The sequence below is a fragment of the Miniopterus natalensis genome, chromosome X, assembly GCF_054644295.1.
Source record: "Miniopterus natalensis isolate mMinNat1 chromosome X, mMinNat1.hap1, whole genome shotgun sequence".
Taxonomy (NCBI): domain Eukaryota; kingdom Metazoa; phylum Chordata; class Mammalia; order Chiroptera; family Miniopteridae; genus Miniopterus; species Miniopterus natalensis.
Window position 1 is genome coordinate 105,842,757 of NC_142103.1, and position 25,633 is coordinate 105,868,389.

The 25,633-nt window shown below is 47.3% G+C and overlaps 1 protein-coding gene across 1 annotated transcript; it reads right to left on the reverse strand.

Moving 5' to 3' along the window:
* Positions 1-12,521: 12,521 nt before the first annotated feature.
* On the reverse strand, positions 12,522-24,831 carry ARSH (arylsulfatase family member H). The gene is made up of 9 exons (XM_087813497.1): positions 24,615-24,831; positions 22,227-22,348; positions 20,708-20,833; positions 17,301-17,724; positions 16,574-16,710; positions 15,927-16,061; positions 15,227-15,389; positions 14,028-14,149; positions 12,522-12,950 (listed from the first exon to the last, which is right to left on the reverse strand). Exons 1-9 carry the CDS (start codon positions 24,731-24,733, stop codon positions 12,586-12,588), a joined length of 1,713 nt encoding a protein of 570 aa, XP_087669623.1. The 5' UTR covers positions 24,734-24,831; the 3' UTR covers positions 12,522-12,585.
* Positions 24,832-25,633: the final 802 nt, after the last annotated feature.

Genomic DNA, 25,633 nt, shown 5'->3' on the forward strand with positions numbered 1-25,633 from the left:
CACCCAGCGCCTCCTGAGGAACAAGCTCGGACTTAGCTGGAAACACCCTCTTCTGGATGGTTTCAGGGGCCACATCCCACACCCCTGTCATCTCCTCTGAGGGCACAGGGTTTGTGGGACACCAAGACCATCTCCCAAAAAAAAACAGACAGGCCTATGGATTTCTCTTTCCAAGTCAACATTGGCCATCGCTGTTGAATGGCACCCACGGTGCTCAACGTCCGGCTACTCTGGCTCCTCAACGCACCCAAACCCATTGCAATTCTAGGGGGTGAAGTCCCAAAAAACAGGAATTTACCCAGAGACCCAACCCTTACTCCCTGGGTGAGAGGCCCTAAGACTTGGGAGGTTGTGTGGGTGGTGATGTTGCTTGGGGCCTAGTTACCTCCTTACCTGAGCGTCATCTTGGAGACCTGAGGGTCCTCCTGTTTTTCTTGGGCGAAGAGATAAGCTCCTGAAGAGAAAAGTGTGTTATCTTTGGGTCGATGAAATCAGCTCCCATTTTCTTTGGAAAACTTTCCTCTGCTTCCGTCCATTAAAAACGGGTTTTCTGACTCTCTCGTGGCATAAACCCTGGGCTCTCAGTCACTTTTAGCTCTTGGCCCATAAATGAAGAGCGTGAGCTGGGCCAAGTCCCGGGGCCTCCGGGCTCTGTTTTTTGGCTGTGAGATAATAGCTCAGGCCCTAAACTTCCCGTCAAACATGCTCATGAGGCTATAGTCTCAGGAAGGAGCGGAGCCTAAGGCTTTATCTCACCGCATCTTCGTGGAAGGAACTTCGATCCCCTAAAGAGAGACAAAGGCTTAATCTCCTTCTTTGATTGTCCATGAGTCCAAAGGCAGACCCCTTTCTGCTGATTTTAGGGAGAGTAATCGTTGTGCAGGTTTGGGGGGTGCTCTGTGATAACCAAGGGACATGACAGCAAAACTCATTGCAAAGAAAGATAGAAACAAACACCCACCTTCCCCCTGAAATGTATTATCCACTCTTGAGCCTTAAAATAAGACTAGGTACAGAACACTAAGCTCCTCCTTCAAAAATCCATCCTGAGAACCCAAAACACCAACTATGAAGAAGACACACCCCCTCCGTGTTCACAGCAGCGCAACTGACAACAGCTAAGATCTGGAAACAGCCCCAAGTGCCCATCCGTAGACAAGAGGATAAAAAAGTGGTGGTACATCTATGCCGTGGAATACTATGCAGCTGTGAAAAAGGTGGATCTCGTACCCTTTGGAACAGGACCTTACCCTTCAGGAGGGACTTGGAGAGGATTATGCTGAGTGAAATAAGCCAATCAGAAAGACAAGTACCCCAGGATCTCACTCATATGTGGAATCTAATCATCAAAATAAACTGACCAACAAAATAGATGCAGAGACATGGAATCACGGAGCAGACTGAGGGGTCTCAGAGGGAAGGGGGTGGAGAAGAGATTAACCAAAGAACTTATGTGCATCTTCGCATAGGCCATGGACACAGACAGTAGTGGGGTGAAGGCCTGGGGAGGGGTGGGGGCTGGGCTGAGGGGGGCACAGGGGGTGGAAATGGGGAACATCTGTAATAGTGTCAACAATGAAAAAAATATCTACCCTGCTCAAAACAAAAAAAAAACTGAGACCCCCACACAGAAAAAGGGCTTGTTGGTGCAGAAGTGGGAATGAAGGGATGGGGGCAGGAAGGGGGGGAGGAGGGGGGGCTGGGGAGTGGGGTCACTAACAGGAAAATTGACTTGGAATCAACGGCTCGGTGTCAGGGCTGATTCACTGAGTCCCGGGAAACTGACCATCAACCTGGACCCTTTCAGCCTGTGGAGCCCATGAACTCTGCCTGTTACACCAGAGAGAAAAAACGGGAGAGGAGCCGGCGGTGGGCTCGGCTTTGCTTCCCGCAGCCGCCGTGAGCTGGAATTCACACATTGCCAGCCACACCCTGGAGACCTTGGCTGGCTCCCTTGAAGTATCATCGTTGCTAATTGATTTTCCTTTTACCGCTCTTTAAATTCCTGTTCTCATGTTTTAAATTCACCAATACAGGGTGGGGAGACCCCAGGAAAAGCCGAACCCCAGCCCTGTGCCCATCTCTCTCTCTCTGTCTCTCTCTCTCTGGTCAGCTCGCTGTGTCCTCAGGTGCACTGTGTTCTCTTCCAGGTCCGGTAAATAATTAACGTTTATCTGTCAAAATTTCCTTGTATTTTATCACCGAGGGCATCTTGCCATCTCAGTGAGAATGACGAGGGCCGATCCCAACACAAAATTGAGTATCCATAGGCTGAGGCCAGCACCAAAACGCCTTCCCTGACTCACCCGTCCGTGGCGTTGTCTACGGGATTCCAGGAAAAAACGCAAAGGCCGCTCTTAGCGACGTTTGACTCTCCTGGAAGCCACCTGGGAGCGTGGAATTCATCCGTCAACGGCTGACCCACAGGGAGGCTGGTCCACACTGAGGGCCGGGCTGGAAGGAGCTCACCCAGGGGACTCACCTTTTGGGTATGCAAATGAGGTCATCTGCGCGCTCTCCTGATTTGCGGGTGCGCCGGGAAATCCAGGTTAAGGAAAGGAGTCATTAGGCCAAACACCTGCAGACTCGCTTGCTCCGGCTGAGTGTTCTTAGCTGTGCCGACGGGCAAATGAGTCATCACAGGGGCAGGTAAGATAGAAGTTGCCAAACCGGGGCAGTTGCTCCAATTCTATCCAGTAGTCGGACGACTCCCTGGCCTGCAGCACTCACGGTGACCTTTCCACCAGGAGAGAAAGTATATCTTCTCTTCCAGGATTATATCTGAATTATATTCCACAACACAGATAGTGAGGAACCCTTTAGAGGCCTGGGATTTGTATTATTTGTCAACACTGGGCCCCAAATCAATAGCCATTCGAGAGGGAATGAGGGAAAGTGACCATAGCATCTCCCCGGCGTTGTAAATAAACAGTTGACCCTGGAGAGTGTTATGCTGAGTGAAATAAGCCCGTCAGAGAAAGACAAGTATCCCCGTGATGTCATTCATAGGAATCTAATGAACCAAGTAAACTAACGAACAAAATAGATCCAGAGACATAGAAGCATGGAACAGACTGAGGGGTCTCAGCAGGAAGGGGGGGTCAGGAAGAGATTAAACAAAGAATTTATGTGCATCTATGCAAAACCCATGGACACAGACAATAGGGTTGGGAAGGCCTGAGGAGGGGTTGGCAATGGGATACCTGTAATACAACAATAAAGACGAATTTTTAAAAAATAAATAAAATATTTGGGTAAGTGAGAATCCAACCATTAGCATCTTCCACACAAAGGAAAGTTCATGGACATCCAGGTAGATGTCTTCAAGACGTGGCTTCTTGACGGGGGACTTTCTATGAGAGGTGCCACTCTGTGGTCCCCCCATGAACTCCCGACACCAGATCCTCCAGGAGCATCACGCCAAAGGGACAGGGACCTCCTCCCGGGGAACTCTGCCTTGGAATTTTGTAAACACACCAGAAGGCCAGGTCGAGGTGTAAACCCGTCCGCCAGGATGCGAATGCCAGAGGGCACGTGAGGTTTTGTTCTGAACAATGAAATACACAGTGGAGGGCCTACAGACGGCCAACGGGTATGTGAAAAGATGCCCCAAGGTCGCTTATCCTCAGGGAGATGCAAATTAAAGCCACAATGAGGTGTCACCTCACGCCCGTCAGGATGTCTGCCATCAAGAAATCATCCAACGACACGTGCTGGCCAAGGTGTGGAGGAAAGGGGAACCCCGGGTACACTGCTGTGGGAATGCAGACGGGAGCAGCCCCTGTGGAAAAGAATTTGGAACATAAAAATGTCTTAAATACCGATTCCGACGGTGCCTCCGTGACCAGCTGGTCTGAAATCGCGTCACTGCGTTGATTAAATGATGCCGCTCCTCCCAGCGTCTGGGGCTCGACCCGCATTTCGTGGGGTAAGCATGGGCCTTGCCTGGGGAGTCGTCAGCATCCTTCCGTTGTCAGCCTCCCAGAAATGCATCCCACCCGGTTATTGCTCGTTTGTTTCAACAGGATTTGCTGTTCTCGATACACTTTTCCCGCTAGTTAGCTACTGTCCAATCTTAGCTTTTTCTTAAATTATTATTTTTTAAATTTATCCTTATTGTTCCAAGCATTACAGACGGCCCCCTTTTATTTCCCTGTTGCCCCCCTCCACCCCACACACACCCCCCGCAGGCCTTCACCTCACTATTTTGTCTGTGTCCACGAGTTACGCATATGTGAGTATAAGTACTTTGGTTAATCTCTTCCAGTCCCCGACCCGCACTCCCGCCTTCCGTCTAGTTATAGCTTTTGATGAATGGTGTCTAACGAGCCGTGTTCATTTAATGCAATTAACACCTTCAACACAGCCATCTGAACATCCAGGTAAGAAAACATCGGAAGACAGGACACCTTGAGAAGGAGCGAGCGTGTGCCCCAACCGGAGTGATGTTTCCTGAGTTGCATGAATCACGGGCAAACCCATGGAGGGCCGTGATCCGAGACCGCTGCCCTCAAATTCCGAATGCAATGGGGGGGAAAAATCCACTCTACCTAAAAAAAATTAATTAATTAAAATATAATAATTCAGCTTTGGCTCTTGGCTCCCATCCCAGGTGAGCCTTAGACGTTCATTTAAACGGCGGTTTGCTGGTTTCCCAGTGGGACACTGAGCACCTGGCACACGTAGATGCGGCCGATGGAATATCTGCTTTTATCAAAGTTGGCTCATCTCCGAATCTTCGGATTCTGTGTGTGCCATAGGCCGTCACCTGGATGGGGAAGTGGAATTCGATCTTACACAACGGCCCTGTCAGCACACAGGTGTTGTTGTTGACCTAACACCCCCGGGCTCTCGATAATCTCGGATGCCCTCCCCCCGCTGCCCCCGTAAAAGGATATCTTTCCTTCCCTGCACTTTTCAGATGCGAAGAAGGCAGATAGATAGCAGATAATTACTGGGGGCGTCTAGTTCCAAGAGAACCCCAATAGTCGCCTGTCTTCACGATGGGAAAGATAGCTCCCTCCCAAAGAAAACAAAAGACGCTCAAACCCTTCCCTACCCATCTGACTTAACAAAACATCGTCGGTCGACATCCAGCCCCAGCAAATCCCCAGCACAGATCAAGTTGCCCGGAGCAAGAGGCTAGAAGGTCCTCTGCGGAAAATGCACGCCCTTCCGCCGAATATTGGGGCAACTACCGTCTTTCACCTCGAAGGCTGTGCCATTCGTAAAAATGCATTTTCATCAAATGCCGATGAAGTGGCTGATACCGCTATAGACGGCAGACTCGCCAACGTAAAAGGCCGACAGGCCTTGCTCCACAGAGAGCCCAAGACCCCGAATTCGGGGACGGCAAGATGTAAGAAAAGGGGGGCCCGGATGGCGAAGGGAAAGTCGAACGTACCCCGGAGCCATGTGAAGTATACAGGTTAGGACTTGACAAAATTCTACCGGGGGTGACCAGGTGGAATCTCAGACTCGGTAAGTCTCGGAGAAAGGTCGCGAGAAGGTGCATTTAAGGCAGCCGGTGAGCAGGTGACGGTGAGAGAGCCGGGAATACAGGGAACGGGGGTGACGTCCTGCTAGGGAGGAACGACCCTGGAACCTCGGGCGGCCACATGAAGAATTTGCATTGTAGGTCAGCACAGGAAGGCAACTCTAGGACTGGTGACGGATATGCCCCAGCTTGCACTGGAGACAAATACATTTGGAGCAAAGAGAGAGTGGATTAGAAAGGCGATTCGGGGAGCGTGGAGGGGATGAGGTGTGGGCAGGGCAGCCAGGTGTTCCTCTGTTGCAAAAGCCCAGCGTGCACCTCAAAGAACCCCAAGGGGGTGTTGGGCAATGACGCAAAGGGCCATCCGGCAAGGGAGAGACGTGTGGGGCCAGGAAGCCTCAAGGCCGCCCCAGCTCCTAATCTTCCGGGAAAGGTTCGCTTCCTTCCAAATGCCAAGGCGACTAGGCCGCCAGGACATGCCCAGAGGTCAGGACGCCTCTGGGGTGCCACTGTGGCTTTGCAACCCCACGGTCAGGTCAAGGGAGCCCCTACCCAGCAAAGTGGACACTGCACCCCACTCCCTGTCGTCCTGTTTCTCACACCAAACAGTCAGCTGGAGAAAAATCTATACCCACCGAAGGGAAACACTCGCCCCAACGCCTTCAGGTCCTGGCTTGATACCAAAGAATCAGGTCAAGAAAGTCTCCACACCCACCAAAGCGTAGGGCTCAGTCCAACTCCCCCCGTCTAATCCTGAAGCTGTCACCCCGTCGTATAAATGACCTCCCTTACTTGGAGGGCGTGCAGAGGCAGACCTAAGGAAGCCGCCGTCTTCCACGTCGCCCCGAGCACGGGCCGGCTCTCTGAAAATGCGGAAAACGCTCTTTTCTAACACACAGGCCGGGATCCCAGCCCCGTAGGGTTGCCACCTTGAGCAAATAAATGCCCGGTGAACTTTGAGTTTTAATTAAATATGCTTTTTTATTTATTTATTTTTATTTATTTTTATTTTATTTTATTTTATTTTATTTTTTATTTTTTTTAGCTCAAGCATGTCCCAAATATTCCACAGGAAAGTTGTATCAGCAGAAAGCACTTGTCCCTCAGCTGGAATTCAAACCCCACCGGGTGTTTGGGCCTATGTCTCACACGGAGATGAACGATGGTTCTCATAAGGGAGCTCAGTTTTAGGAACAGGCTGGCAGAGCTGCGAATGACTTACCTGACCTGAGGGTGCAAGGAGGGGGGGGTGAAAGGGAAAACGTCTTTCGTAGCTTAAAAACCACGTCACAAGGCTGAGCAACCAGCCGTCATAAAAAGAAATATATTGAGCATAAAGCGCGGCTTGGAAGATATCGTCGGCACTATTGCGGTAACGACGTGTGGCGTCGGGTGGGTGCTGGAAATAGAGGGGGGATCCCTTTGTAAAGCCTATGAAGGCCTTAACCACTATGTCGTCTACTGGAAACTAATACAAACTGGTATTGAATGTAAAATGTAATTTTTAAAATAATTCTTTAATTAAAAGTATATATATTAGGCCCGGCCGGGCATGGCTCAGCGGTTGAGCGTGGACCTAGGATCCAGGCGATCGGGGTTCGATGCCCGGTCAGGGCACAGGCCCGGGTTGTGGGCTGGATCCCAGCAGGGAGCGTGCAGGAGGCAGCCGATCAGTGACCCTCTGTCATCATTGATGTTTCTCTCTCTCTCTCCCTCTCCCTTCTTCTCTCTGAAATCAACAAAAACATATTTTTTAAAAATAAATATATTAAAGAAATAACAATTGAGAAAGTTCCCCCACCCCCAAATTTCTTGATTTCTTCCCAGTTGCTCTGAAACAATGAAATGACCTGGGAAAAGTAAAGCGAATTCTCAGCATGGCTCCCTGGCCGGAGCTGAGTGCGGGCTCCCTTGTCATGCCCGGGATGCACACGGCACGACCCTCACAGGTATTTGAGCCTGTGACCTGGATGGGGGAGGGCACCTCCAGTGTGGTAGAAATTCTATTGGGGGAAAAAGCTGATGTAGAATTTACACGTGGTGCCCAAGACATGGAAACAACCTGCCGGGCCTTCAGTGGATGAATGGATAAAGGAGCTGCGGTCCGTTCGCTAAAGGGAATAGTACTCAGCCCTGAAAAATGAATTACTGGTATTTGCGACAACACCGGTGGACCTTGAGAAAACCGTGTTAAGCGAAACAAGTCGGTTGGAAAAAAATTATATGATTTGTCTCAGGTGTGGGATATAAAACCAAAACCAGTAAATGGACAAACACACACAAAATGCACAGACAACGAGGGGTGAGATGAGGAGGGAGTAGGGGGTCACATATATGGTGACCGAAGGAGACTGGACTTTGGCTGGTGGACACACAACGCAATGTACAGATGACGTGTCGTGGAATTGCACGCCTGGAATTTAGATGATCTCCTTGACCCGTAAATTTAATTTAAAAAAAAGAAAAGAAAAAGAAAGGCTGATCTAATAAGCGCATTAGACTAGTAGACGGGTCATGGATGGTGGTTCTAAGCAACGTGGACGGCACTTGGGCGGGTGGCCAGGAAAGTCACCTGGGAGGTGTAGCCAGACAACAGCTGGTCTCAAGGCTCAACCCTGCCATCCATCCCGGGGCACAACCCTCTACGTTGACACCCCGACTTTCCAAATCCACAACCCCCGTGGGGATCTTGACAGGGGCGTTGATAAATAGAGAGATTAGACCAAAGCTAAGATATGCAAATGCTCTCTAAATGGGTACCATCGGTCCCACACCCTCCTACGTGTGTGCTCATGGTTCCCCCTGAGGGTTCACCCGTGCTTGAGACGGATCGGGTGTCATTTCACCCTGTTGACAACCTGGAGGAAACCGAGCTTTCCTTTCAAGCAAACCACGGCCAACTGGAGAACCGGTTATCGGAGAACCTTGCCCAGGAGTTTTGTACTGTAACTGAGACCAATATAAGATAGGAGGAGGGACGGTTTCCTTGGATATTAGGTTCCCGATGGAGACTGAGGTTCCAGTTCTGGATGGGGTGGCTTTTTTTCCTGGGAGCTCGGAGTGACAATCGTCACTCCCTCTCCTGGCTTCGGGCGGTTCACGGGCCATGGTTGGCATTCCTTGGTTTGTAGTCCCACCATCTCCACGTGGCCTCCTCCTTCCCTTTCTACGTGCCTGTGTCCAAATGTCCCCTTATTACAGGGACACCGGTCCTACTGGATTCGGGTCCCAACCCAACGCACTGTGAGCTAACCTAACCCTTAGGTTCCACACACCCAAAGACCTTATTTCAAAATAAGGTCAACTTCTTACCCAAGGATCTGGGCCACGGGTTGGGACATCCAGGTGCAAATGTGAGTCCAGTTCATAGAACTGTCTACAGCAGCTTGTTGACTCCTAGCTTTTTCATGTTGATTTTACGCTATTATTTTATGATTATTTTTGTTAACGCTCACCTGAGGATAGTTTTTCCCCCTTGATTTTTAGAGAGAGTGGAAGGGAAGGAGGGAGAGAGAGAGAGAGAGAAACATTGACCTGTTGACCCGTCCACTGATGTCCTCATTGATTGCTTCTTAAATGTGCCCTGACCGGGGATTGAAACTGCAACTTGGTGTATCCAGATGACACTCTTACCAACTGAGCTACGCAGCCAGGGTGCAATCAAGAAGTTCTTTTGCAAGCAGGGTAATTAGATATAATCCACTCGTTTTCATGGCCACGCACACAGGCTGAAGCAACAGAAGAAGCATGAAATCGGTGTATTTCCCAACACACAGAGCACAACCCGTTAATGGACCCTGACACCAAGTAGGTTGGTCAGGCGCTCAAAGAAATGCAATATTGGCCAACGCCGGGCTCAGAGCAAGGTTTCCTGTGAGCACCTGGCTCCAGTAGGCTCTTTGCTGAGTCTCCTGGGCTGAGATACGAAACCCCCGTTGCTTGACGTTGACCACGTGGTCATCAGACCCATGTGTTTTGGCAGCAAATAAATGAGTAACTGTTGTTCGTGAAAACTGAGCTTTGGAATAGCATTTTTTTGTTGTTCTTAATCTTCACTCGAGGATATTTTTATTTTTTTTATTTTTTTTTTAATTTTTATTATTTTATTTTTTTTAAACATATCTTTATTGATTTCAGAGAGAGGAACGGAGAGGGAGAGAGAGACATAGAAACATCAATGACGAGAGAGTCATTGATCTAGCCCGCAACCCGGGCATGTGCCCCGACAGGGAATCGAACCCCGATCGCCTGGATCCTAGGTCGATGCTCAACCGCTGAGCCACGCCCGGCCGGGCTCAAGGATATTTTTAGAGAGAGTGGAAGGGACAGAGGGACAGAGAGAGAGAGAGGTTGCCTCCCACATGCAGGATCGAACCTGCAACCCAGGTACGTGCCTTTGACCAGGAATCGAACCAACAGCCCCACGGTGCACTGCACCCCACAGTGCACAGGATGTCCCCCATCAGAGGTCATGTTTCGTTAGTGTCACTAGTGCTGAACTTGATGAACCCCCATGGAAGGGGAGAAATGTTGCATCCCCGGGTCTCCTTAAGTAGATAACCCACATCAGAGGACGATCATTTACGCACGTGGAATACCATGCAGCTGTGAAAAAGGAGCTCTTACCCTTTCGGACAGCATGGAGGGGCCTGGAGAGGATTATGTTGAGTGAAATAAGCCATCAGAGAAAGACAAGTATCCCCATGATCTCACTCATATGTGGAATCTAGTGAACAAAATAAACGGATGAACAAAATAGAGACAGAGCCATGGAAGCATAGAACAGACTGAGAGCTCAGAGGGAAGGAGGGAGGGGGGATGGGAAGAGTTAGCCAAAGAACTTAAATGCATCTATGCATAGCCCATGGACACAGACAATAGTGAGGACCTGGGGTGCGTGAGAACCAGGTAGAGGGGGTCAATGCGAGGAAAAGGGGCCATCTGTAATACTCTCAACAACAAAGATGTCTTCTCCCAAATTTTTAAAAAGCAACTAATACCAAGGCTTCAAAATGCATGAAAGCAGAGTTAAATTAAAAAAAAAAAAAAAAAAAGACATTTTGCAATAATAGTTTCCCGGATTTTAAAAAGTTCACCGCCATCATTGAATGACTTGGGTATATAATTCTGGGTTGATAGATTTTTTTTCCTGAAAAGCTTAATTAGGTTATTCTATCATCTTGTGGCTTCTCTTGGAGATGTTAGTGAGTCTCTGTTAGTTTAATTATTTTATATTTTGTAGGCAACCTTGTTTCCTTCTAACTCACTTAAAGATCTTTTCTTAGTCTTTTGAAATGTGGAGTTTTCCCATGACGCCTTCATTTATAAATTTATCTTTGTTTATCCTGCTTTCTCAATGTGCTTTCTGAATGCCTGTCATCGATTAAAATTTTCCAGCCGTAATTTTTCTATTTGACTCTGTACTTCAGAGAATAGAATGAATTACCATTGACACCAATGACAACATTCATCACAAGGATATTTATTGAATGCTCACTGTATACAAGGCAAATTCACAAGAATTAGAATCTGCATAGCTACTCTGTGAAATAGATACTGGTTTTCCCCATTTTACACTAAAAAAAAAAAAAGCAACCCTGAGATTTCTCCCCCACCCCATGGTTAGCAGGAAGCATAGCCAAGGCCTGTCGCCAAGTGTTTTGTCCCAGAACCAAATATTTGTTAGACAGAAAGAGAAGGGAAAACAGGAAAATCAATGAGTAACAATGACTATGATGATTTTGACAACACATCAGTATTTTGTTGTTTTTTTAAATTTTTTCAATGTTTTTATTGATTTCACAGAGAGGAGGGGAGAGGGAGAGAGAGAGAAAAACATCAGTGATGAGAGAAAGTCATTGACTCGTTGCCTCTTGCTCGCCCCCTACTGGGGGTCGAGCTCACAGCCCAGGCATGCGCCCTGACCAGGAATCGAACTGTGACCTCCTGGTTCGTAGGTCAACACTCAACCACTGAGCCACACCGGCTGGGTGGCAACACTTCGGTTTTTATGCACACTATCTACTTCACGCTGAAATGAAATACTTAAGGTTGGTTACCAAAAAAAAAATAATAGTAATGTGTCTGGGTTTAGAAGTTTCTAACGGAATCGTGTAAAAAGAGTGACACCAGCCACTCAGAGAAAGTCAAGGACCATATGATTTCACGTATATGTGGAATCTAATGAACAAAATAAACAAACACCAAAAAAAAAATAGAAACAGAATCACAGACACAGAGAACAGACTGACAGCTATCATAGGGGAGGGGTTTGGAGTAAAAAAGGTGAAGGGATTAAGCAAAGAAAAAAAAGATTCATGGACAAAGAGAACAGCATGGTGATTATCTTCTATGGGGGGTAAGGAAGGGGGGTAGGGAAGGTAAAAGAGGGTAAGTGGGGAATAAATGGTGATGGAAGGAGACTTGACTTGGGGTGGTGAACACACAATATACAGAATACTATAGAATTGTACCCCTGAAGCCTATATAATTTTATTAACCACTGTCACCCTAATAAATTCAATGAAGGAAACACACAATGACATCGGACCTGCTACTTCTAACGTTCTAGGAACCACAGATCCACAAGGATCTGGAGAAGGTCAGCTTAGTCTTTCTTTGCCCTGGAAAAAATGACACAGTATTATGAAAACGTGATACAGACCATGCTCCACTTCAGTTCGCTGCTATACAGAACCACTTGGTCCTCACTGAGTTCCAGGACATAACTTGAAGAAAAAACTAAAATCTAAGGGTTATAAACATGGGTGGCCCAGCCGGTGTGGCTCAGTTGGGTCAGCGTTGTCCTGAGCACCAGGAGGTCACCAGTTCAGTTCCCGATCAGGGCACGATCCCCAGTAGGGGGCGTGCAGGAGGCAGCCGATCGATATTTCTTTCTCATCGATGTTTCTCTCTCTCTCTTTTCCTCTTTCTCTAAAACAAAATCAATAAAAACATATTTTTTAAAAAATGAGTGGAGGGCGTCATTGTTGATCCCAAAGGGGTTGAATGAGTCAGCCGAGAACTGTTCCCAATAGCCTTTGTAATAGCACGTGGGTGGTTGGTAACAAGTAGCCCCTGTCTGCTCCTCAAGCGTTGGCTATAATGCCATCTTCCTTGTCACACCCACACAAGGGGAAATTCCCACAGCAGGGCTGCAGCCACGGTTTCCAAATAGTGTTGAACACAGAGAGCTGCTGTGGAGCGGGCGTGAGTGTCCTTCGATGCTCTTTGACGGCCGCCTCGATTTTCATGACCACAGAGTCGAATAACGCTTCGTTGTTGGGGCTGAGCGGTCGGGATTCAGAAGGATCTCTTGAGATGTCAAAGAGGAGTGGAGGGTCGTGGTAGGTGACGTCTCCAGTACAGGAGCATATTTCACTCCCGTAGCAGGCTCCAGCTCCCTTCGGGGAAAATTTGGGACTCACGTAATGAACCTTCCACACCGTTGCACCTGGGAAACAGAACCCTCTCGTTGAGATGCCATATTTGTTATTGTTTTAGGATCTTTTTTCATTAAACACGTATTTCTCAAATGATTTTTGGTTAATAATTGAAAGTCTCCTGCAAAAAGTTACACAACAAAAATAGTGTTTCCTCAGCTATCAAAAAATTCACGATTTTACTGCCAACTTGAAGATTTTTCTTCTTTAAAAAAATTTTTTATTAAATTTTTTTTTTTTAGAGAGAGAGGAATGGAGAGAGAGAGAGAGAGCAAGAGAGAAACACCAATGATGAGAGAGTCATCGATTGGCTGTCTCCTGCACGCCCCCTACTGGGGATCAACCCCAAAACCTGAGCATATGTCCTGACCAGGAACTGAACCAGCAGCAACCTTTTGGTGCATGGAGGACACCCAACGAATTGAACTGAGCCACTGAGCCAGGGCAGGAAAAGCTTTTTGTTTGTTTGCTTTCATTTTACAGGGAAGACTCATCCACATTGACCTGAAGAATGCATCACACCAGTACTGAGGAATTGCACGGGAGAAAGCCCGTATCTATTCTGCAGTTCCAGTCAAGCTCAACCAAGTAAAAATTCTATAACTTTATCCAAACGTCTCTGAAAGCTTTCGTTGACAGATGTAAGGTAATCGATATCATTTGTTGATATATATTTATTTACGTGCATCCGATAGTGTGAAGGTGAGACAGAAACAGTGAATTAGGAGAGGCAGGTAGTGACTGATGTGTAGGTTAGAATAAAGTTCACTCCCTGTTGCTAATTTTTTTTAATATTCTTAGTTGGGAACATTTGTATTCCCTCTCTCTCTCTCTCTACCTGCGTATTAGCATACATGCATAATAAGCTAATTGCTTATTTGCTTATACAAGCATAGAGAGACATACAGACACACACCTCGATAAACTTACTGTAGTACAATGGCTGCTTACATAATTTTCCTAAGGAGAAGATTCATCCTGGCTGGAGGTTATTTGCACGTGTCATAGCTCCTGCCCTCCCTCAGAGAAAAAGGAGACAGGGCTGTGTCTTTATCACATGCCCACATGTCTACCGTCTTCATACTCACAGTCTTTCTGATGCCACCTGACGGCGTGCAGGTAGACCCCACAGTAGTGGAAGAGGAACTCGTGGTCCGAGTGGCGGACCCTGCCTTCCAGCAGAGGCATGAGGTTCTTGCCGTCGATCACTCTTAGGAGAGAAAGGAAAATGCACAAAGTGGTGAGGGAGGCGTGGTTTAGTCGCCTGTCTTATTACAGAAGGAGCGGGAAGAGATGGACGAGGAAGGGATGGAGGTGGAGGGAGAGGAGACAGACTTTTTAAAATTTATTGCCCGGCCGGATGTGGCTCAGCAGTTGAGCATCAACCTGGGATCCAGGCGATCGGGGTTCGATTCCTGGTCAGGGCACATGCCTGGGTTGTGGGCTCGATCAATGACTCTCTCATCATTGATGTTTCTATGTCTCTCTCTCCCTCTCCTTTCCTCTCTCTGGATTCAATAAAGATATATTTTAAAAAATAAATTTAAAAAAATAATAAAATTTATCGCTCATCTTCAGTTATTTTATAACAAAAAAGGGGAAAAAATTAAGACATATGATACATTTTCTAAGATAATGGGAGAGGGCAGCAGATGGAAGTATTAAGGTGATAACCTTGCAAGACATTGGGAGTGAGCGTCATGGATTACAACATTGCACTTTTTACTCTTATTTGATTGGAGGGGAACCCCACTGCAAATGAATACACATCCTCCCACCACCACACACACACACACACACACACACTCCACAGAATTAAACCATTAAAGCATGTCACGTATTTACTCATTTTAAAACCATAGAGAAATATGGTATAATTCAGCGCACACACATAGACACATGCTTCCTTTTATTCAATAATTCACTTAATAAATATTTGTTTAAGAGATTAAAAAACAAACAAAACGGGTCAAGAATGAGCCCTGCCGGTGTGGCTCAGTGGTTGAGCATTGACCCAGGAACCATTCCTGGTGAGGGTACGTGCCCAGGTTTGGGGCTCGATCCCAGTAGGAGGTGTGCAGGTGGCAGCCGATCAATCACTCTCATCATTGATGTTTCTATCTCTCTCTCTCTCTCCCTTCTCTCTCTAAAAATCAATAAAAACTTATATTTTTTAAAAAGAAAGAAAATTAAGCAATCTGTTTCACAAACATGTAAGATTATCTAATGTATCCACATGCAACTCAAACCTATGCCCCCAGACTAGGAGCAAGCAGTGGTTTCCTACCTGTTCTGGGGCAATATTCCTCCCCCGATATAAGACAGCGTTGGGTAAATGTCCATCAGACTGGTGGGCTCGTCAATGACCTTCCCAGCCTCCAGCACCGTTGGCCACCGGAATATTCCTGGAACGCGGATGCCCCCTTCCCATCCGCCCATCCCTTTCCCACCTAAAAGCAAAGAGCAAAGGCAAAGATGACTTCAACTCAACTGTGTCATGCTCCCCTCAACTGGAAATTAAACCTACACATAAACTCTGCTTGCTTTTTTTGTCTGTTGTTGTTAACCCTCAACTAGGGATCATTTTTCCATTGATTTTTAGAGACAGTGGAAGGAAGGGAGGGAGGGAGAAACATCGATGTGAGAGAGACACGTGGATGGCCTGCCTCCCCCACTCACCCAGCTGGGGCAACCCAGGTAGCGCCCTTGACCGAGAATCAAACCCTAGACCCTTTAACCCACTGATGCTCTAACCACTGAGCCACACCAGCCAGGGCTACGCTCTTAAGGCTTTCATTACTTCCCACATTTTTGTCTTCCACTCTGCACACTGCCCCCAAACTCACCACCTTTCCCCATCTAGCTTGACAAGGGAGTATAACTCCTAAACATCTCCACACAGCATTTGGGGGTTGACACGGGTGCGAGCAAAGCTCAGGAGACCCTGCAGGGGTATCAACTGAAGTGGGACAGCCCCTGTGCCTCACCTTTGTAGACCCCGTTCCATCCGCCCAGGTGCTCGCCCCTGGCCTGTGCCTCCAGGTTGCCCCCATTGTCCGAGGTGAAGTACACCAGTGTCTGGTTGGTCAGGCACTCCTGGTCCAGGGCCTCCAGGATCTTACCTGGCACAGGTGGAGACAGGGAGCTGTCACCTTTCAGCGTGGACCATGGCTGTTTATCATGTGTTCGTGATTACTACACACTGCAGCATAATTAAATTATACTTTAGTATAGATTGCAGAATATTACGTAATACATCGCTATCATAGATGCTTGTGAATACTCTGCTGGACCCAGCAAGCATTGTTTTTACGGGTCGACAGTCCCTTGAGAAGACAGAGCGTGTCCACTGAGGCCCTTGGCCCATTTTTTAATTGGAGCCTTTGTCTTCCACGTGTTGAGTTGTATGAATTCTTTATATATTTTGCCGTGGAGGCTTGGGGTGGGGTGGGAGCTGGGCACAATGGGGGGGAAATATTTGCAGATTTCACTGATTTGCCAGCTTTTAGTTCAGGGAAACGTGTACCTATTGATTTCCCAAGATCCGCAAGGCGCCGTCCATTGAGGCGATGAGTACAGATTTGCTTTCTGACCCCACGATCTAGAGGCTTGGTTGCTTTTCCTGAATACTTACCCACCATCCAATCCATTTCTTCCACATTGTCGCCATAGCGACCGTATTTACTGCGTCCCACGAAATTCTCTTTGGTGATGAGGGGCGTGTGGACGTGAAGAAAAGACACAAACAAGAGAAAAGGTCCGCGTTTGTACCTGAGGGTAGGAAGTCAGACTGAGTTACCTTTACAGAGAGAGGCGACTGCGGAAAGCAGAGGGGTGCAGCCACCGTGGAAAACAGTATGGAGTTATCTCAAAAAAAAATAAAAAATGGAGCTGCCTTATGACCCAGCGATGCCTCTTCTGGGAATATATCCTAGGAATCCTGAAACACCCATCAGAAAGAATTTGTGCACCCCTATGTTCATAGCAGCACAATTTAAAATAGCTAAGTGCCCATCCGTAGCTGAGTGGATAAAACAGCGGTGGTACGTCTATGCCGTGGAATACTATACAGCTGTGAAAAAGGACCTTGTATCCTTTTGGACAGCATGGATTTTATTGATTTCAGAGAGAGGAAGGGAGAGGGGGAGAGAGATAGGAACATTAATAATGAGAGAGAAACAGCCGTCTGCTGCCTCCTTCACGCCCCCTACTGGGGATGGAGCCTGAAACCCAAGAATCAAACCGGCGAGCTCCTGGTTCATAGATCGATGCTCAACCACTGAGCCACGCCAGCCAGGGCACCTTTTATTTTCTTATCACAGTCCCCTGTGTGTCTTGGGTTTTCGTGGGTGACTGAATACCTGTCAATGAAGGAGAGGGCCTCCTTGAGCATGAGCGCGGAGACTCTGTCTTCCCTCATGGGCTGCTGGACGATTTCGTGGTTCCTCATGAGGATGCAGTTCCAACGCCGCACGAACCCGTAGCTGGAGAACCAGCCCACGAAAAAGACAAAGGCGAGGAGCCCGAAGGTGACAATGATGCCCCATGGCACCGGGAACCAGCGGGTGAAGCGGGGGATGAGCAGCAGGAGAGGGAGGAGCCCGATGGCCGCGGTGGAGATGCCCAGCTTGATCCTGACCCACCGGTGCAGCTCCGGCGTCTCGGAGGCCCTGCAGTCGCTCAGAAGGCCGAAGGGCATCCCGTAGAAGTAGTCGAAGCCATGGTTCAGGGGGTGGTAACAGTGGTCATCCCTGGAGGCACAGCTCAGGCCTTGGTGCCACTTTCCTGAAAATAGAAACAGGGGTAGCATTTCTACAACATGGGCTTCTGTCAGGAGAAGTTACAAAAAACTTGGACTTTCTTGCCATTGATGGATCTTTTATTATTTTTATTATTAATGAGCCACACCAGCCACGGTTCCATGGATCTTCTTGGTCCCGACATCGTCTCCGTGCAAATGCTAAGATGTCTGTAGCTATGGCGCCAACACCTGTTTGCATAAAACCTGCATCTTTCAGGCTAAAAGTGGGCAATAGAAACCCATCTCTTTTCTAGATGGACAGAGTCTATGGCCTGGAAAGTATTATGTTCAGGGAAATAAGCCCGTCCGAGAAAGACAAGTGTCACACGGTCTCACTCATATGTGGAATCTAATGAACAAAATAAACTTATGGACAAAATAGTGGTGGTACATCTACACCGGGGAATACTATGCAGCTGTGAAAAAGGATCTCTTACCCTTTGGGACAGCAGGGAGGGACCTGGAGAGTATTACGCTGAGTGAAATAAGCCAGGCAGAGAAAGACAAGGATCCCCAGGATCTCACTCGTCTGTGGAATCTAATGAACAAAATAAACTGAACAAAATAGATGCAGACACGTGGAAGCATGGAGCAGACGGAGGGGTCTCAGAGGGAAGCGGGGACTGGAAGAGATGAACCAAAGAACTTATATGCATCTGTGCATAACCCATGGACACAGACAATACTGTGGGGAAGGCCTGGGGTGGGGGGTGGATGTGGGGAAGAGAGTCAATGTGGAAAAAAGGGGGCATCTGTAATACTTTCAATAATAAAGATAATTTAAAAAAAAAAAAAAAGCTTCCAAAAATAAAAATAAAAAATTCCCAGGTGCCCCGCACTCCCTGGGAAACCAGAGACTGCGTCTTGGTTGATATGTGTTCACGCTTCCACCGACCAGCCGTGTATTTTCTTTTGTATTAATTTTTTTTATCTTTTTAAAAATAGGTATTGATTTCAGAGAGAGGAAGGGAGAGGGAGAGAGAGAGAAACATCAATGATGAGAGAGCGTCACCGGCTGGCTGCCTCTTCTGCGCCCCCTGCTGGCTGCCCCCTGAATTTCCTGTACTGGGGACGGAGCCCGAGTTCCCCTTGAGCAGTCACTTCTCACTGTCTCATGCCACCCACTAAAAAAATAACCAAAACTCTGTGGCCGCAGCTCCTCTCCACGGTCCCCAAAGTGGGGATGATACGCTATCCCCGGAAACTTAATCGTGAGCGAAAGGAATTGGGGAATGGGAGCCATTCCCTCGAACGAGCACATACCACGTGGGTCAGGTTCTGTGCTGATTTATTCACACGCATTGTTGTATTTCGTTCTTTTAAGACCCTTTAGGACCAATGAGAAAGCTACTATGTGGATTCATTAGGAAGCCTGAGGTCATATTAATGATGGGGGAGCTGGACTCACACCCAGGTTTGGTGGTGCCCTGAGTCTCCCTCAAAGCTAATTTAGAAGATGTTTATTCATCTGATGCTACCGGGAGCTTTGTGGGAATAAACTCACTACTGGTCACATATGGATGATACAAACTCATTGGTTTTGGGGTTGTTGTTTTTTTGAGGGGGGGGTGTTCTTTTTAAATTTATCTGTATTATTGGAAGTATTTCAGATGTCCCCTTTTCCCCCATTGAACAGCCCCTTCCCATTTTTTAATTATTTTTATTGTTGATAGTATTACAGATGCTCCCCCTTTTTTCTCTCCCTTGCCCCCCACCACCTGGTTCCAGTCCCCCCTCTCTTCCAGGCCTTCACCTCACTATTTCTGTGTCCATGGGTTATGAATATAGGCATATAAATTCCTTGGTTAATCCCCACGCCCTCTGCCTTCCCTCTGAGCTCCCTCCATCTGCTCCACGCTTCCATGTCTCTGGGTCTATTTTGCCCATAAGTTTATTTGGTTCATTAGACTCCACCTATGAGTGAGATCATGGGGATATTTCTCTTTCTCTGCCTGGCTTATTTCACTCAGCATAATACCCTCCAGGTGTCTCCATGCCGCCCCCAAGGGTAAGAGATCCTGCTTTTTCACAGCTGCGTAGTATTCCACGGTATAGATATACCAGCGCTTTTTTATCCGCTCGTCTACGGATGGGCCCTTGGGCTGTTTCCAGATCGTAGCGGCGCTATTTACAACAGCTAAGATCTGCAAACTCATGTTTTTTAAAGTGAGGCCATCTTAGCTGATGTCCGAGGTACAATCTACATGGAAAATCCTAAAACTAGCGCCTATAACAAACAGGAAACGTGTCTCAGAATTACTTGGTCACAGAGTCTCTCCTTAGAGGCGTAAGTGATGGGACCAGAATCCTGTGGCATAAACCTGCCGACCCACAGTCTCACCCCTGCCCAACACCGACACCCCACAGGCATGGGCGAGGGGGGCGATCTGAACACGTCGGCTAGTAATTGCCTCCCCTTGCTCGCTGTGTACGCTTTCAGTTCCCAAGTTCAAGAAGATCCCTTTAAAAATTGATTCATGCCCTGAACGGTGTTGCTCAGTGGTTAGAGAGTCCCCCTGTACCCCAAAGGGTCATGGGTTCGATTCCCGGTCAATATGTCTCTCTCACAATCATGTTTCTCTCTCTCTCTCTCTATCTCTTCTCCTCCCTCCCATTCTCTGTAAAATCAAAGCGATGGAAAAAGATATTTTCCGATAACAATGAACAAAAAAATAATTTTTTTTAATTAAAAATTCACTCATTTTTTCAGCTAGCAATGGCCTCGCCAAAGCAGGCCCCCGCCCTACAGAATATTCTATTTTGGGGGCAATGGATGAGCATAATTGCTTTTCATACCCACGGTTTTTCTAACTCCTTGCTCTAGGTGTTGAAGGCCGTCCATCATTGTGCCTTAAGCTCCTTTTTCACTGTCTCTTCGCAAAGAGAAGCTGGCCCCAGGTACCCCCTGGAGAGGTGGCCCAGAAAAAGAGGGGGTTCCCACGTCCGCAGCTCCCCCGCCGGCCATACCTATAAGCCCGGTGCGGTAGCCCTGATGCTGAAGCAGCCTGGCGAAGGTGGTTTCGTTGGTGGGAAGACCGCCCGAGCCTCCCAGCCAGGCGAGGGCGCGGTTCAGGTTGAAGGCAGAGGCCATGCCTACGGCACAGGAGCAGAGCCCAGGTGACCGCCCAGACCCGCCCTCCCGGCAGGGGCCCCGCGGATCCCTGCGTCTACCTGAGGTCCTCGGATGCACCCCCTGTGCCCCTTCCAGTCTCTTCTCTCCCAAGTGTTTCTCTTGCCTTTGACTATAAGCTTCCTCCGCGCTCCTTCTCCCACGGGCCAAATGCACACGTGCTCTTGAACTTGGCTTAGGGTTAGGGTTAGGGTTAGGGTTAGGGTTAGGGTTAGGGTTAGGGTTAGGGCTAGGGGTAGGGTTAGGGTTAGGGTTAGGGCTAGGGGTAGGGGTAGGGTTAGGGTTAGGGTTAGGGTTAGGGTTAGGGTTAGGGTTAGGGTTAGGGCTAGGGGTAGGGGTAGGGTTAGGGTTAGGGTTAGGGTTAGGGGTAGGGTTAGGGGTAGGGCTAGGGGTAGGGTTAGGGTTAGGGTTAGGGTTAGGGTTAGGGTTAGGGTTAGGGTTAGGGTTAGGGCTAGGGTTAGGGTTAGGGCTAGGGGTAGGGGTAGGGTTAGGGTTAGGGTTAGGGCTAGGGGTAGGGTTAGGGTTAGGGCTAGGGGTAGGGGTAGGGTTAGGGTTAGGGTTAGGGCTAGGGGTAGGGTTAGGGTTAGGGCTAGGGGTAGGGTTAGGGTTAGGGTTAGGGTTAGGGCTAGGGTTAGGGCTAGGGGTAGGGTTAGGGTTAGGGTTAGGGTTAGGGTTAGGGTTAGGGTTAGGTTAGGGTTAGGGTTAGGGCTAGGGGTAGGGTTAGGGTTAGGGTTAGGGTTAGGGTTAGGGTTAGGGTTAGGGTTAGGTTAGGGTTAGGGTTAGGTTTAGGGTTAGGGTTAGGGTTAGGGTTAGGGTTAGGGTTAGGGTTAGGTTAGGGTTAGGGTTAGGGTTAGGGTTAGGGTTAGGGTTAGGTTAGGGTTAGGGTTAGGGTTAGGTTAGGGTTAGGGTTAGATTTAGGGTTAGGGTTAGGGTTAGGGTTAGGGTTAGGGTTAGGGTTAGGGTTAGGGTTAGTGTTAGATTTAGGGTTAGGGTTAGGGTTAGGGTTAGATTTAGGGTTAGGGTTAGGGTTAGGGTTAGATTTAGGGTTAGGGTTAGGGTTAGGGTTAGGTTAGGTTTAGGGTTAGGGTTAGGGTTAGGGATAGGGTTAGGGTTAGGGTTAGGGTTAGGGTTAGGTTAGGGTTAGATTTAGGGTTAGGGTTAGGGTTAGATTTAGGGTTAGGGTTAGGGTTAGGGTTAGGGTTAGGTTAGGGTTAGGGTTAGGGTTAGGGTTAGGGTTAGGTTAGGGTTAGATTTAGGGTTAGGGTTAGGGTTAGGTTAGGGTTAGGGTTAGATTTAGGGTGCATAATAAAACAGCAGAGTTTGAGATGAGAAGCCTGTGGGATTTGCCCAGTTCACCTGATCGGATGGCGTAGCGGCCTGTCAGAAACGCCGCCCGACTCGGGGTGCACACAGAGGCTGCTGCCAGGTGCTGGGTGAGCAGAACTCCCTCCCTGGCCAGACGGTCGATATTCGGGGTGCTGCAGACAGACAGACAATCAGCATTGAGGTTTCCCATTCCCCACCAAACGGAGGAGATCCAAAGCCTTTGTGTCTTGGGTTGACTCTGTTTCCAGTCAACCTAAAACGCTTTTTTTTTTTTTTTCAATTTCCATTTTCTACCTACTTGGATGCACCTGTGATTAAATGCAAAAAATAAGCAGAGTATAAAACAATGAACCTTCAGGCAAGATGATTACAAACTAAGATGAGTCAACTGTCATAATTAAGAATACTAATCTTAATTATTAGAAGCCTGTGGGATTATTCGCTGAGCTGTAGCGAAACTTAGCTTTTTTAAATAACCAAATGCTGTGTTTTTAAACTCAATTTACTTCCCATTTTATTTTGTCTAATGTATTAAATTCTCTAAATTACTGGGAAAAAAAAAAAAAAAGTTCTCGAAATTGCTGCCCAAAAAAAAGTGTTTTAAATACTTAAACAACACCGGTGCTTTTCCTCAGCATCTTAAAATGAGATAATTCTACATGTGTGTGTGAAACAGATTATTTTCTTTTTTTTTTTTAATATGTTTTTATTGATTTTTAGAGAGAGGGGAAGGGAGAGGGAGAGAGATAGAAACATCAATATGAGAGTGATTGATCAGCTGCCTCCTGCACGACTCCTGGTGGGATCGAGCCCCGACCCTGGACACGTGCCCTGACCAGGAGTGGTTCCTGGGTCGATGCTCAACCACCAGCAGGGCTCATTCTTGACCCGTTTTTTATTGTTGTTTTTTTTTTTATCTCTTAAACAAATATTTATTAAGTGAATTATTGAATAAAAGGAAGCATGTGTCTATGTGTGTGCGGTGAATTATACCATATTTCTCTATGGTTTTAAAATGAGTAAATATGCCCGGCCGGGTGTGGCTCAGCGGTTGAGAGTCAACCTGGGATCCAGGCAATCGGGGTTCAATTCCCAGTCAGGGCACATGCCCAGGTTGCGGGTTCGATCAATGACTCTCTCATCATTGATGTTTCTATCTCTGTCTCTCCCTCTCCTTTCCTCTCTCTGAAATCACTAAAGATATATTAAAAAATAATAATAAAAATTTTTTAAAAATAAAGGAGGGAACTGGGTACCAGAGGCTTTAGAAAGAACTCGAGCACGATGTTGAAAAACTTGAAACTGGCCCTGGCTGGTGTGGCTCAGTGGGTTGAGCACCGGTCCATGCACCGAGAGGTTGCCAGTTCGAATCCTGCTCAGGGCACATGCCTGGGTTGCAGGCTCAATCCCCAGCACGGGGTGTGCAGTAGGCAGCTGATGGGTGTTTCTCTCTCTCTCTCTGTAAAATCAATAAAAATATTTAAAAAAAACAAAGATATGTGGTCCATCCACATGGGGGAATATTACGCAGCCGTGAAAAGGAGTGAAGCTCTGACACAGGCTACAATGGGGACGGGTGCTGTGTTCAAGGTCCATCGGCATTGTAGCCTGTGTCAGAAAAGCGCATATTATATGTTGTGGGCTGAATTGCGTCCCCCAGTATTTATACGCCTGGGCCCTAACCCCATGACCTCAGAATGGGGCTGCATTTGGAGACGGGTCTTTAGAAAGGTGATGAAGGTAAAACGAGGTCATTAGGGTGAGTCCTGATCCAATCAGAAGAAGAAATAAGGACACCGAGGGACAACCGTGTGAGGACTCAGGGGCCACACAGCCGTCTGCTCTCCAAGGAGAGAGGCCTCAGGAGGAACCAGTCGTGTCCACACCGTGATCTCGGCCTCCCAGCTTCCAGAACTGGAAGAAAATAAATGTCCTGTCGAAGCTGCCCTGTCTGGGCTCCTTAGGGCAGCCGCAGCAAAGAGATACCTTATATATTCTATTTATATAAAATTTCCAGCACCAGGGACTCCAGGGAGACACAGAGCAGGATAGTGGTTGTCAGGGCCTGGGGGAGGGATGAGCTGGGATTACCAATGAATCGACACTGGGTGGACCGCTGCGAATTTACTAAATGCCTCTGAACGGCCTGCTTTCAATGGGTTAAAAAGATGTTTGTATTATGTGTTTTGGGGGTGTTTTGGGGTTTTTTTAAAAACACAATAATAAAAACAACAGCAGCGCCCCCTGTAGGTAAGAAGACAGAGATACGAAATGAGGGCCTGATCTTTTGCCGCTTGCCTAGCGCGCCCTCTGCTGTTCGTGTTGAGAACTGACAGCGATGGGATTGGGGAGCCCTTCCCTCCCCCCAGGAGATGCCACCAGCCAGGGTTGGGGGGGTGGGGGGTGGGGGGTCTTTACCTGACTGTGTTGTTACCATAGCAGCATAAATCTCCCAGCCCAAGGTCATCGGCCATCAACAGGACAATGTTGGGCCTGGAGTTCCTGGTCACGAACACGGCATGGAGGCCCCCAACCATGCACCACAGGGACACCCAGAGCCAGCAGCCCCTGTGAGTATTTGGGAAAGAAAAAAACAGACAAACAAAAAAAACAACCAAAAATAAATAAACACAACTATCAATTCACTTTTGCATTTGTAGCAACTTGGAAAAAATAATAAAATAAAATAAAATAAAATAAAATAAAATAAAATAAAATAAAATAAAATAAAATAAAATAATAAAATAAAATAATAAAATAAAATAAAATAAAATAAAATAAAATAAAATAAAATAAAATAAAATAAAAAATAAAATAAAATAATAAAATAAAATAAAATAAAATAATAAAATAAAATAAAATAAAATAATAAAATAAAATTAAAATAAAATAAAATATAAAATAAAATAAAATAAAATATAAAATAAAATTAAATAATAAAATTAAAATAAAATAAAATAAAATAAAATAAATAAAATAAAATAGCCCTGGCTGGCTTGGCTCAGTGCTTAGAGCGTCGGCCAGCTCACTGGAGGGTCTCGGGTTCGATTCCCCGGCCAACAGCACGTACCTGAGTTTCAGGCTCAATCCCCAGCCCAGGTGCAGGCTGGTGCACACAGGAGGCAACCAATCGATGTGTCTCCCTCACATCAATATTTCTTTCGCCTACTCCCTCCCTCTTTTTTACTTGTTTATTTTTTTTTTAAATACGTTTTTATTGATTTCAGAGAGAGGAAGGGAGAGGGAGAGAGAGAGAAACATCAATTGGGAGAGTCAGGGATCGGCTGCCTCCTGCTCGTCCCCTACTGGGGACCAAACTCACAACCGGGGCCTATGTCCTGAGCAGGAATCGAACCAGCGATCTCCTGGTTCGTCGGTCAATGCGCAACTGCTGAGCCACCCCAACTGGGCCCTTCAACCTTCTTTTATTTAAAAAA